This window comes from Drosophila takahashii, chromosome 3R (genome assembly GCF_030179915.1).
Source record: "Drosophila takahashii strain IR98-3 E-12201 chromosome 3R, DtakHiC1v2, whole genome shotgun sequence".
Taxonomy (NCBI): Eukaryota; Metazoa; Arthropoda; class Insecta; order Diptera; family Drosophilidae; genus Drosophila; species Drosophila takahashii.
In genome coordinates, this window is record NC_091681.1 from 30,065,155 (window position 1) to 30,078,418 (window position 13,264).

The window sequence follows — 13,264 nt, forward strand, 5'->3', positions numbered from 1 at the left end:
TGCCTGCGCTTGTGCATCCGTCGTCGTCTTCGTCTTGCTCGTCGTCAGTCGTTGTCGTCGTTTTTCTATATGCTTTTTTTTCTGACTTTCCTTTCTATTTTTGCAGTTGCGCAAAAATGCAGGCATCACATTTTTCCATAGCATACTTTTGAGCGCTGCAAATGTTCACCCGCAGGGGAGCTTTGACAGCCAGGGTTGCCATGGCGCCGATAAAACAGGGAAAACGTCCGTCATTCCCAGGGCTCTCAAATGAAATGGCCAATTATTAAAAAAGGCATTTCTTTGTGTGGCAACAAAAAGGCATTTGATTCATTAAAGAATTGCTCATTCTTAGTTTTACCACTTTGTTATATTTAAATACTTTTTTTTAGCATTTTGACAACCCCGATTAGTGTTCCGCTTATCTGTGATTTTAAGGGTCTCTTTTTGGTATTGTCCCTGCACACAAATTGTTTTGTATATGTTTTACCACTCACCTTTGTTGGCCAATTCAAGTGTGGTTGTTGTTGCCGCCTGGGAAGGTGATGTTGCTGCTGCCGCTGCTGTTGGTGTTGCCGTTGTCGCCGTTCTGGCTGTCGATGTCATCAGCGTGGAGAACACATCGCCGACAGCTGCTGGCCCAGATACGGATACGGCTACCGATACATCTTTGACAGCCTGTTGTTGCTGCTGCTGCTGTAGATGTTGCTGTTGCAGCTGGGATTGCTGCTGCTGCTGTAGATGTTGCTGCTGCGGTTGTTGTGGCAACTGAAGCTGCTGAGATTCAAGAAATCGTCGCTGATGCAGGCAAGGTGTTGGCATTGACGTTGGCGCCTCCGTTGGCAACTTGAGCGGCATGTTGGGCACCTGCAATTAGCATAAGGCAACAAATTGGCATAATTAGTGTAAATGGTATGCAACAATCAAATTAGGAGCCGCCACTCGACAGAATCGTCGATAACGACGACCGCAGAACACCCATGAACCGCACACAATCCATGAAACCACCGCAAACGCTGTCAAATATGAAATCGAAAATTTAATCAGCGCACTTGGAATGCCAAACAGCGCACATAAAGGTCCACTCTAAGCACACACACACAACAGCATAGATGCACACACATTCGCGATGGGTGTGCGCCATTAATTTGCATGGGAAACGTGAGCAGCATTCGTTAAAAATTAGATAAGCGTAGCGCCATTTGGCGTCAGCTTTTCTATACCCTTTAATTAGGCGGTATTCCTGAGATAAAGCTTTTTAATTTTTATTGTAGCTAGCTATTATTAAGGATTGAATTCTTAAAGCTTTAAAATCTTAACAGCTTTTAACTAATCAACAAAAATTAAATATTTAGTAACCTATTTTTATAAAATTTAACAGATTCTCTTTAACAAGCATACCCTTTTGCAGAACAAAATCAAATTTCGTTAACATTATTCAAATTATTTCCACAAATTTTACTCCCCTCCCTTTGTGCAAATTGATGAGATGAGTCAAAACATTGAGTTGATTACTTAGGAATACGACCTTGGCCTGAGGCTTAGGCACCGTCCAATTAGCATTTTGTAAATGAATATCCAACGAAGCCCCGGCCGAGTACACATGTAATCCAATCAAATGCATCGCATTCATCATTATCGAGTTGAGCAGATCAAAAGACTGGCAAAAGTTGCCATGGCGACCGCAGGGTGTCCTGCCCCCCGCCTCCTTCTTCTCTTCCTTTTTGGCAGCAGGTGCGCATGGAATTTATGCAAATGAATCGCCGGCAAAGGTTTCGATTTGTAGGCTTCCCCCGCTGAACAGAATCATCCTCCTCCTGCGCCTTTATTAACCATGACGATGACGACTATATGGAGGATGAAATGGGGGAAGATTGGGAGACTGGCTGATTCGCTGCTGATGATGATGGACGACCCTTTTGGGACCGTGCACTTTTTGCCATTTCAATCAGTGGATGGCAATTGCTTCATTGGCCAGCCAAGCGCTGGAAACGTGTCGCAACCATTTTGGGTCAGCAATTTGTACAAAACACTCGGAACGGACCTTTTAGGATCCACATCCACTGTGAACATTCCACAGACCAAAGTTGGTTATTAAACATTAAAATGCTCCACTGCCCCTCTGTTTCACCAGCTCCCTGGCTTTTTATAGCAGCACAGCACTGACCGACAGACCGAGGAAAAGGAGCAATTGGAGAAGGCAATAAAGTGGCCCAAGTAACCTGACGATGGCAAAAGGCCCGGGGGATTCGGGGGAATCCAAGGGAATCCGGAATCCGGGTTGTATGTTCTGTAAGTTCAAGTGCTCAAATTAAACGAATCATTGGCAAGTAAGCAGGGGATAATGAAACGTGAAACTGAAGGCCATCTTTGGGGTAATTGCCTGAAGATTTACTCCTCTTTAAAGACTCTTAAGTTCGTAGTGTAAATACAACAAACTTCGAGAGCTTATTAATTCAATAAGCTAAAACCAATTTATTCATGGTGTAAGTACAAGCAAAGTTTATTAATTGACCACGCCCAGCAAGACGTAATAAATCCATTAGAGGACACCAAACCCATTCCTGCAGCCAAATGTCTGGGCTTTTGACTGCAACTTCGGTTGCTTTTTCTGTTGCTGCCACAAAGGCAGTGCTTCAAGTGCTGTTTTGTTGCAGCTTTGCTTGCCACTTAGTCAAAAGGCAGTCGGCGTCCGCCTTGCCGCAGAAAGCAAACATAATTTCAACTTTTGAAATGCAATAAAACCGCAGCTCATCCCCCGGACAACCCGATCTCATCCTCTTGGCATAGAGAAAGCAAACAAACAAACAAATGGATGTAGAACATTTTGCAATTGCCAACTGGGTCGTCGTCTGCCACGATGGCCACCATCCCATCCCATCCAGTCATCCAGTCAACCAGAGGGGGTTCTATCTGCCTGTCTGCCTGGCAAATTATGTACACATAATAAAATGGTAAAGACAAAAAAAATAACGAAATGCAACTGCAATCAAACGTTGCCCTGGCAACGGCAGGAGCAACCCATCCTCCTCGGTGGCCACGCAGGAAATTCAATGCGAGTTTCAAACATAATATCCAAATTTAATTGGCATTTAATGGAAAAATAATTAAGCAAAAGCTGGGCTGATGTTGCTGCTGCTTCTGTAGTTGTTGTTGACAGCAGCAGCAGCAACAACAGCGACTGCAACTTCAGTAGCAACACAAATATGATAAACGACTATTTGATTACTCCTTACAAGCAATTAATCAATTTACTACAATATTTTTGTATAGTAAAATGGACTTTAACTCATATCAATAGATAAAAAAACTAATGAATTTATCAGATTTTATTTATTTTTATCGTTTAGTTTTTATCTAATTCCTATAAACATTTATGATATTTTCCATACTAAAGTAGGTTAAAAGTCATTTTTTCTTTAGTTAATTTAAAGTAGGGTTAATGCTTTAAACTCGTATGAAAAATCAGGGTTTAAAGGTTCCCTTAAATTTAACAGGCCTACGAGAAAAAGGCCCTTAGTTGGTAAATAATTTTCCATTTTAATATTCCTCATTAAAGTGAAAAGACATTGGCGGGTTTCAATTTTTATGTCCTAACTTATGTAATAAATTTAGCAAGTAATTTATCATTTCTAATGGAAATTTATCCAATTTTAGGCCCTCAAGTACCAATCATTTATCTCCATCTTCTATCCTGTCACTGAAATGGAAGGTCCTCAAAAACACACATTCATTCTGGCCATCATTACGGGCCCTTTTATTCTATTCGGCAACTGTGGCCCAAACCGAGCATATCCCATTGGCCCAGCATAATGGCCACCAAAATGGTTATTAGCAGGACCAGCACCAAATCCAGCCAAGCGTTGAGGCGACGCGTTGACACTCCACTCCACTTCATCTCCACCTCCTCCATCAAAGTGTGCGGCTAATGAATACAGGGCATTTTACATACACGAGCGGAGCCATACGGATACATAATTGAAAATACGTATACGCTCTATATATATATATTTGCATTATTTACACAAACCGAAAAGTGTCCAATCCATGCAGGGAAACATGCATTTTGCATTTTTGACGTATTAACTGAGCTTATTCCGGGCTGAGCAGCGAAAACTGGGAAAACGGGGCGTGTGTGTAACACGCAACAAAATGCCAAACGAAAATGCCAGCGAAATACCAACAAACATTGCACTTTTGCATGCATAATTGTGAAAATTAAAACGAACTGTGTGCCAGACAGCCGGAGAGCGTTTTTGGGGGCGGTTCCGGGCGGCAGGTGGTTGATTCCACCGGAAGGGGTTGGGGGTGGTTTCAGCCCCAGCAGGGGGTGTTGCAAATGTCCTGGGTGGATGTAGGTGCACAGAAAAAAAATTCGATATAAAATATGGTCAATTCTACCTTATTTCATATTAATAGAAAACCGATATGATTAATGCCAAATTTATGAATTAATCATATCAGTTTGATATTTTATCATTTCATAAAAGTTATAAAACTACTGTTTTAAAATACCAAATATATTATTTTTTGAACAAACATTGTAAAATAAGATAAGCACCATCATTATTCATATCAAAATAATTTGAATAACGTGATCTTTAAGAAATATAAAATTTACCTGCACATATCACAAATATATTTTTTAAACAAATAATAAAAATAAAATAAGCAACTATTCATTCATATCAAAATGATATGAACAACTTGATCTTTTCAAAATATAAAATCGACCTGCACATATCAATGTGATCTATTTTTATTTTTTTCTGTGTGGGTGTCGGAGTGTCCAGGCAGCTTGGGCAATATGCAAACGAGCTGGGCGAGACTTATGCTGGCGGCAGGAGCAGGAGCAGGCGAAGGACAGGAGCTAGAGCGATTGCAGGTGCGAAGCATGCACAGGTGCACCGTCGGTGTTGGTTTTCATTAACGTCATAATGACTGTCGAGCGGACAGCTTTAATCCTTTGCGAGGGGGTGGCTCTGTCTGCGGTTCTCTTGGTACTCGGTACTCGGTTCTCGGTCCTCCCAGTTCTCGGATCCCAGCTCGGACATGGACATGGACACGGACCTCCTTCGGGCAATTGTGCGCGCACTCACAACAGGAACTTGCGGCGCTGCCGGATATGAGTAATCGCTCAGTCACGTCGCCAGCGCCCAGCGTTGCTGCAAAAGTCCTGCAGGACTGCAGCAAGATTTTCCTGTCAGCCCCTGAAACACCCTCCCTCCAATCCCCCTCTTTGAAACCCAGGGGCAGTGCATGACGTAACCCGCAACGGAAATCGCTCAACGGTCGCCGGGCGCGCGTGCAATTCTCTGGTTAATGCTCGATTCCCTGGTTAGTTTCTGGCTGGGAGTGGAATGTGCGGAAGGGCAGCCTGCAGGATGCACATTTAAACTAAATTGAAAAGCAGAAGCCTTGCAAGAACCTACACAAAATGTGGAAATTTAACTGCTGCGTTGGCAGGATTCGCTTTAGGCGGAAATTAAATCAAATCGAAACGACATTGCACTTCAGTGCGCACGAAATACAGTAGAAAGTATGTGACTGACTACTGAATGCCTTAAAAAAGTGATGAAAATTAAGACAATAAAAAAAGTAGGAAACATTTTTTTACAATATTACAATATAATATATAATATCACATATAATATTACAAATATTAAATATTACAAAATAGGGTATTAAATAAAATCCTAGATCAGCCACTCCTCTTTTAGTTATGGAAAAATGATTAATAGGTTAAGGCCTCGAATATGAAACCTTCAAACCAAATAGTTGGAATATGCAAACTTTCAAAAACGAATATCCTAAAGCGAACTCACAATAATTGTTTCCTAACTGCAAAAAAGGACTCAACCGACTGGGGAAACCCTTAAAGTGCTTTACGGCATTGATATCGATTTATAGAAAATCTTTTTTCGGGGCAGTTAAAGGATTAAGCTGGAAACTCGATTTTGGCTCAATTTTACCTGGTCGTCAGATGAACAACTTTTCCCCTCCCGCGGAGCCTCATTCAATTGCTGTGGTCCGCAAACTTTTGCCAGTCAACTCGGGGCCACCTGGATGTATCTGCACTTCAGCCAGCCTGGCCAACCACTCTTCAGCGGTTCAGTGAAGCAGAGCTCTCGACCTGTCTGCCGTGTGCCTTTGCTGTCCTGGATCCTGTCCTCTCCTGTCCTGCTGCACTCGGGATCCTGGCAATGCCACGCTGTCTGCTCACGGCGCGTACAACATTTAATTTGGACTAATGAAGTTTCTATAAAAACGCCCTGGCCAAATGACTGACTGGCGGGGCAGGAAAGAAGCGAGATCGCGACTGGAATTCAATTTTTGCCACCAAAACTCGCTAAAGTGCCCAGACAGTGCCAGAAGTGGGGTGAAGTCTCCGTCGAAGTCAAGACAAGTCAAGTCTTCCTGCTCACATTCGAGTGACGTGCAAATTACCCCCAAAAAAAAACAACACAAAAAACAAAGAAAATACGATGAAGATGCGGCGCGAATCGGTGGAAAGAACAACAAAAACAACTACAGCCCCATCCCACCTGCCACCTGCCGCCTAATTGTTTTAGTTGTTGTTCCATGAATATGCTAAATTGTCTGCTACAGTTGGCGTCCCGGGATCGCGGGGTATCCGTATCCGTAGCCTCGCTCAGCAAATGTTTATAAATGCAAATTGGCCGAAAAGTGCAGCGGCAGTTGTCGAGAATCCAGAGGAGAACGATGAGGAGGAGGTGGAGTGCTCCGAATGACGGACGTGCTTGGTTGCATTTCGATGTGCGTCAGAAACAGGCCAGGAAAACTGGGAACTGAGACTCGGGAACTGGGATGTTTGGAGGGTTCTGGGGCTCTGTTGATTGAGGACTTGCCCTGGGTCTGGGGATAGCCCTGAATGAATGAGTGACACCGAAACAATGTGCCGCGATAGCCGCCGTCCGCGGTTCACTTTCGTTTTCTGGCCCTGACACCGCGATATTCCATATATATATGGTACATATAGTATATAAAGTACATACAATACACAGCCCGGAGCTCCCGTGGATTGCCGCTGATTGGCAAGCAACCTTCACGCACATTCAGCTCAAGTCAGCTGGGCGTAATCGAGCCACAAGTCATTCTCATGGATGTAGGTAGGTATTTTGGGGCTTAGCACTTCTTTTAATCTCTGACTTCATTTAACTGGAGGTTAAATTACCCATTTAAGAAGCCTTGAATTAAAGAGTATAATAACATTTCATTTTATTTAATTATTGATATCCTAAAGCTTCAAGTAAAGACTTATATTTATTGAGTAAGTCACAAATTTACATTCACTTAGCGAAAGAAAAAATGTTATTTTCCTTATTTACTCAAAAAATTATCTGGGTTACAAGTTTAAAGTTTTTCTATAAAGTTTCTGTTTAACTTAAGCAAATCCTTGTGTTTAATTTTAAAAGCCTGCCTTCATAAAATATTGATGCAAGTGAGGCAATCACGAGAAAGGTCAATAAACATTTTTTAGAGAGCCCCTGTTTTTGAATATTTTAAGCATGCGCCTCTGACATTCTGAATGCGTGTGTTTGTGTATCGTAAACAGAAGCAGCAACAACGACTACAACAACAATTAATATTGCTTTTATTTTTATTGTAAGCTGTAAATTTTTGAAACAACGTTGCCGACGCTGCTGACATCGTTCGACGCTGACCTTCTCAAGTTTGTTTGTTTGCCTTGTTGGCGCTGCTCTCAGCCTCAGCTTTTGATTTGCTTTTGCTTTTTGTGTAGCTTTTTTGCTCTTTGCTTTTGCTGCATGCAAGCGAATGGAAAACGAACTGGGGCCAAAGTTTTATATGTTTGCTCAACTTGCCTGGGACCTGCCCTTGCCCCCTTCGCCCCTCCGCCTCTGAAAATGCTGCGTGCAATGCTCTCGAAATAGAAATCCATTGGGGACGCCTTGTGGAAAATCAATTTCAATTGTCTCGCACTTATCAAAAATGGAAAAAAATTGGAAAAAATCGGTTTCGGTTTTTCATTTGCACTTAGCAATTGAAAATTTCAATTGTAAATAATTGTTTAATTATCGACAATTGCAGCTGAATGACTGAGAACCGTTCATTCGACAGACAACAAAGCGTTCGTTTAGCCAGCCTGCGTCATGGTTACCCCTTCCACCCCCTTTTCCACCCACTGACACCCATTAAAAGGCCATAAACCGAAATCTGAGTCACGGACTGCGGTGATGGAGAAATATGTGCATGGCTTTATATATGGGATAATTAAAGACCCGCAGCCGAATGCCAAATGCGATGTAATTACCATGTATTTCACTCGATGCGTATGTCTAATTAACCACACGGCGTATACGCAATCCATATTACGTACACGCCGTGTTGTCTGCTAGCCCATTATGTACATAAATTATACATCAATCAGTATATGGCAGTCTAATCCGATTGCGATTGCTTCCCTCGAAAGTATTTCTTTCTATGACCATCTGATGGTATCGGATATCTGCACAGAAAAAAAATCGATATGAGGTAGGTTCGTTTCTACCTTATTTCATATCAAAAACAGTCGATATGAATAATGTCAAATTTATGATTTAAAAATATCAGCTTGATATTTTATCATTTCATAAAAGTTATAAAAATACTGTTCTAAATTAATTTTTTTGAACAAATATTGTAAAACGAGGTAATTACAATCTTTATTTATATTATTTTGATCTTCAAAAATATTAAATTATCTGATCATTTGTAAATTTTTTTCTGTGTGGTACTGCACGGAAAAAGCAAACAATTTATCTATGACCAAAATGAACCTATTATTTTTCAGTGTGTGTCTCTAAGACTTTGGCAATCTCTGCCGGAATACTCAAAACTAGTTATGTCTGCAACTGCAATTGTCTGCCGGCCTGGCCGTCCGTCATCTTCTCTGCTCCACTTAGCATTATTTTCCAGCTCCAACTTTCCAATCGGAGCCACTAAAACACTCAAAGTTTGTCGGTTTGCCCCCCTCGGTTATGCACACCACTACCATGAATATACCAAGACGACATCATAATTTGCTGGCCCAACCTCGAGCGCATGACAAGTTGCGCCTGCCAGGCGATGCGATGGCCATGTTCAATCCGACTCCAATAACTGACAGCCGCTTTGTCTAGCTCTCTGGCTCTGGCCAAGACTTTCACCGAAAGCCGAATGGAAAGAGTGGTAAAACCGAGAAAGACAAACAGAAATGGCCAGAAATCCCTAACCTACCACACCTCAAAAGCTCAGAGATCTGAAAAGAAGAAAGGCAGTTAAGGCGACAGCATAAAATGGCCGTAATCAAAACAAATCAGCGAACGTAGACTTCATCATGCTGGGCCATCAATCATGGCCAAAATGAAACGGTCGATGGTCGACGAGTTGAATGCGCCAAACGCGTCGCAGACAAAACGGGAAAAAAGAAGACAACACACGAATAAAGAAATCCAAAACAGTTGCCACCAAATCCTCCCGATACCTCTACACAGAAAATAAACTCAGAAAAATGTATCATATCATTTAAAATACCAAATTAAGTATTTTTTGAACTAATAATGAAAAATAAGATAAACATAATCTCTATTCATATTAAAATAATATGAATAACTTGATCTTAAAAAAATGTAATATTGACAAGCACATATCATTCTGATCTTTTGTTAATTTTTTTTCTGTGTACGATCCCCACAAGCCCCAAAGTTATGGCCAACACACACAGAGTCGTCGACTTGTGGTCAGAATGGCTAAGGGAATGGCCAAGAGAAAGAGAGAAAGACTATCGGTGGCACAATGAAGTGTTTAGTAAACAAATTGCGGTTGCCTTTTGATAATACGCAGCTCAGCTTAGCACTCAAATGGAAGCTGTGGGGAGCTCTTTTTGTGGTGCGAGTTAAACGATGCACAGCCAAGTGGGCGTGGCTGTGGGGGTGGCGGTGTCGGTGGCGGGATGAGCTAAGTTATAAGTGCATTGCACCGAAATATCGATTGACGGAGCAGCTGGAGCAGCAGGCAGCAACAAAAGACGGCAATCAACGCTGGCGGGTTCAGACATTCAACTTAAAATGCGTGTGTGTGCACTGAAATTAAGTTTTTCAGTTAAAAAGGGGAAAATGTGTTATAATTAATTGTTGAAATTATTAGATTTCTGGGTAATTAATTTTAGTTTTAAAATACCTGGCGCTTTTTTGGCTCAGGTTGAAAACGAAATAAAAATAGAACACCTTTAAAAAGGCCTGCAATAAGCGCCTCTACAATTTATGGGTCACTAAAAAGCTTATATACTTAAACATACATCAAAAAGCTTTTAAAATTGATGATTTGAAATATAAGCAATAAATTACAACCTTTATTCAAGCTAATTTCAAGTTAACTGCATTTATTATTTTTATCTAAAAAAGTCAAAAATATCTAAATATTCCTTTGAAAAAACCCCGTAAATTCAGGGCACCTTTTCCCTCCGTGCACAAAGTTTGCTGGAGCATATTAAAAGGACATTGAATGTGCGCGGGTGGAAGGATGGTATCGGGGGTTTAAAGAGAAGGGGGCTCCAGTTCGGTCGGTTGGTTGGGCGTTGGCGTTGGCGCTTGACGGCATCAACGTCATGCAAAAAACCAAAGGGAAACCATAAACTCAAATTAATGACCTCGGCAGGGGGAGTTGGGAGGGGCACTCGGTCGGAGTCAGAGACAACGGACAAATGCTGAAAGGCGAGACAGAAGCCAATAAGACCTGCAAGAACAACAAAGCCGTGGAGCGGACCAAAATATAATAATAATAACAAAAAGAATACCAAGACCAAGAAAACGACTAAGAAAAGACGAAAAAAAAAAGAGTCCAAGTCTGGGCGTGATTTACCGTTAACAGTTTTTTGTTGTTGAAAATTAATCTTATTGCAGGCGATTTCACTGCGATTTTCACTGCACTCCACTCACATACAGCCCTCTAGAAAACATATAGATGGTAGATATATACAAATTGGAGCTGCTCCAGAGCAAAAGCGGCAGATGGTAGATGGTCATGGAGAATCGGCTCTTTGGTTTTGGCTCAGTTGGCTCCGTGATTATGCAGTCGACGTCGCTGCTGCCACATCGTCGTCGTCGTCGTCACAGTCGATTTGTTGTCAAACTGGTTTTACAAATATTTTGCGTTAATCTGGAAGCCCCAGCGATGAGGAGGCTATAGAAGGGAGGGGGGCGCCGCCGTAGCAGTTACATTGCAGTCGAGTAAAGCTCAGTGAAAGTCGGCGCAGTTCCCCTGCCGAAACAACCCCCCCGTCAATCCAACAGTTTTCCCCTTTTTGCCAGCTAGTTAGCTCGCAGCACATTCAATTAGATTTAGTATAGGTATAGGTATAGCCATAGCCATAGCTTTTGCCCTGGCTTCCCCCGTTTGTTGGATCAGCTCATTCATGGCTCGGTATTTACAGCCAATTATGAGACAAACAAGTCCAACTAGCTGTTCAGCGATGTCATCGTGACACGAACGAGATTCTTGAAATTATTGATTTTGAAATGTGGAAAATGTAAGCTAATTAGACTTATGAAAAAAAAAAAAATCAAGGGTTTATTTTTGATAACCACACCAAAGAAAAACACGCGTGGATCAAATCGATATGCACATGGTAAATTTCTTTTATTTATACGCATATTGTTTTACCATGAAATACTGGCAAAATTGATATTAAATATGGCTTTTGAACCAATAACCTTAGTTAATCTAATATAATTCGTTTAAAACTCATCAAAAATGCAACTGATAATGGTTTTAGATATATTAAAATCGAATTTGTAAGACATTATTCCATATTCAATATCCCAAAAAGCGTTAGTTCTAAAATTTCTGATATTCTACATTGTTGTTTTGCCCAGGGAACGTAACTGTTATAAGTTTTATTTAAAAAATCACACTTTAACAGTTATTTTCTGATTTGTAAAGTAAAACTCAAAGAATAACTGTTATTTTTTGAGTTTTATAATAAAAGTTGACAAATAACAGTTATTCGTCGTGATCAAACATAAAACTCAAACTTGATTTATGGCGATTTTGTGGGTAAACAAAATTTTAAAAAAATATAGGCGCGGTTGCCTTTTTTAACAAATTTTTAGTAAGTTATAAAAAGCACGGGTATCATGTTTTTTTTAATTATGTCATTTTTTCAAAAATGTCAAGGGAATAACTGTTATTCATAAAAATCAAAAAATAACTGTTATTTTTTGAGTTTTATTATAAAAATCAAAAAATAAAAATCATTACGGATTTGTAAACTACAATGGCTAATAAAAATTGTGGTGTATTAAAAAATTTTTAGGACCCTTCTAAGTGCGTGATTTTTTTGTATGAAAAATTTACAATAACAGTTATTTTCGTTCCCTGGTTTTGCCTAATTAACACCTCTTTAAGTTATTTTACTTGACTCACCTGGGCATTAAAGTCGAATAGGTATTCGGGGCGCAGCGGACACGGCAGGCCGCACTTGCAGGTACCCTGGGTGAGCAGATAGTCCTTGATCTGGAACTGCGTGCGCAGCGTTTTGCCCGAGGGGCTGTAAAAAAGGTTAAAAAGATAAATGCATTAGTGGATGGGCGAGATTAATTAATTGAAGGCAGCCAGGCCGTTATTCACCCGCTAAACGCACAATTTGTTTTATGGAAATTATGCAATTACCCAAGGCCAGTGTTTTAAGCAGACACTTTAGCCACCCACCAACACCCACCCACCCACTCACTATAGTCGAGCGACTATCCCAATAGACCAGGGGCAATTAGCCGCAGTTAAGTGAGTACAGAGGCCAATGGATAATGGTCGAGTGCTTGATTAGCAGCTCATTAACATAATGGGCATTAACATGACAATGTAAAGTGATTCGCGCATAAATTAACTCCAGTCAGAACCGATCGCAAGGCAAATAAGTTCGCGTCGATCTGCGCATAATTCAAACTGGTTTGGCTTTTGCGTTATATATTTAGTTATTTGCGACCCTTTCGGGAAACTACGTAATGATACAGTTGGCATTCTGTGAGGTTTTTCGGATTCTGTGACTGGAGTTTCGGGGTGATATGTCTTGAGAAAATGCGCAACAGATAAATACGATATGTGAGTGCGACAAAGGGAAACATCTTGGGGGAAACTCAACATCTGCGAGAACAAAGGCGATCTCATACATATGCACATATTTAGCGATCCGAAAAAACGCGCCTATGCGCCATAAAATTATGAAAAGGCAAAAAATTGATTTAAATTTCGGTCACTTAATGCCTAAAAAGGAAGGAAAGAAACCCGG

At 40.9% G+C, this 13,264-nt stretch overlaps 1 protein-coding gene across 9 annotated transcripts in view; it reads right to left on the reverse strand.

The window, feature by feature from the left end:
- Nucleotides 1-13,264, reverse strand: part of sba (six-banded) — a 31,457-nt gene that overhangs the window by 8,793 nt on the left and 9,400 nt on the right. For all 9 annotated transcript variants that reach the window (XM_070217909.1, XM_070217908.1, XM_070217907.1 and 6 more), the window contains 2 exons: nucleotides 12,403-12,526; nucleotides 477-846 (listed from right to left, as the gene is read on the reverse strand). In XM_070217909.1, coding sequence (XP_070074010.1) covers nucleotides 477-846; nucleotides 12,403-12,526 — 494 coding nt within the window. The remainder of the gene's footprint in view (nucleotides 1-476; nucleotides 847-12,402; nucleotides 12,527-13,264) is intronic.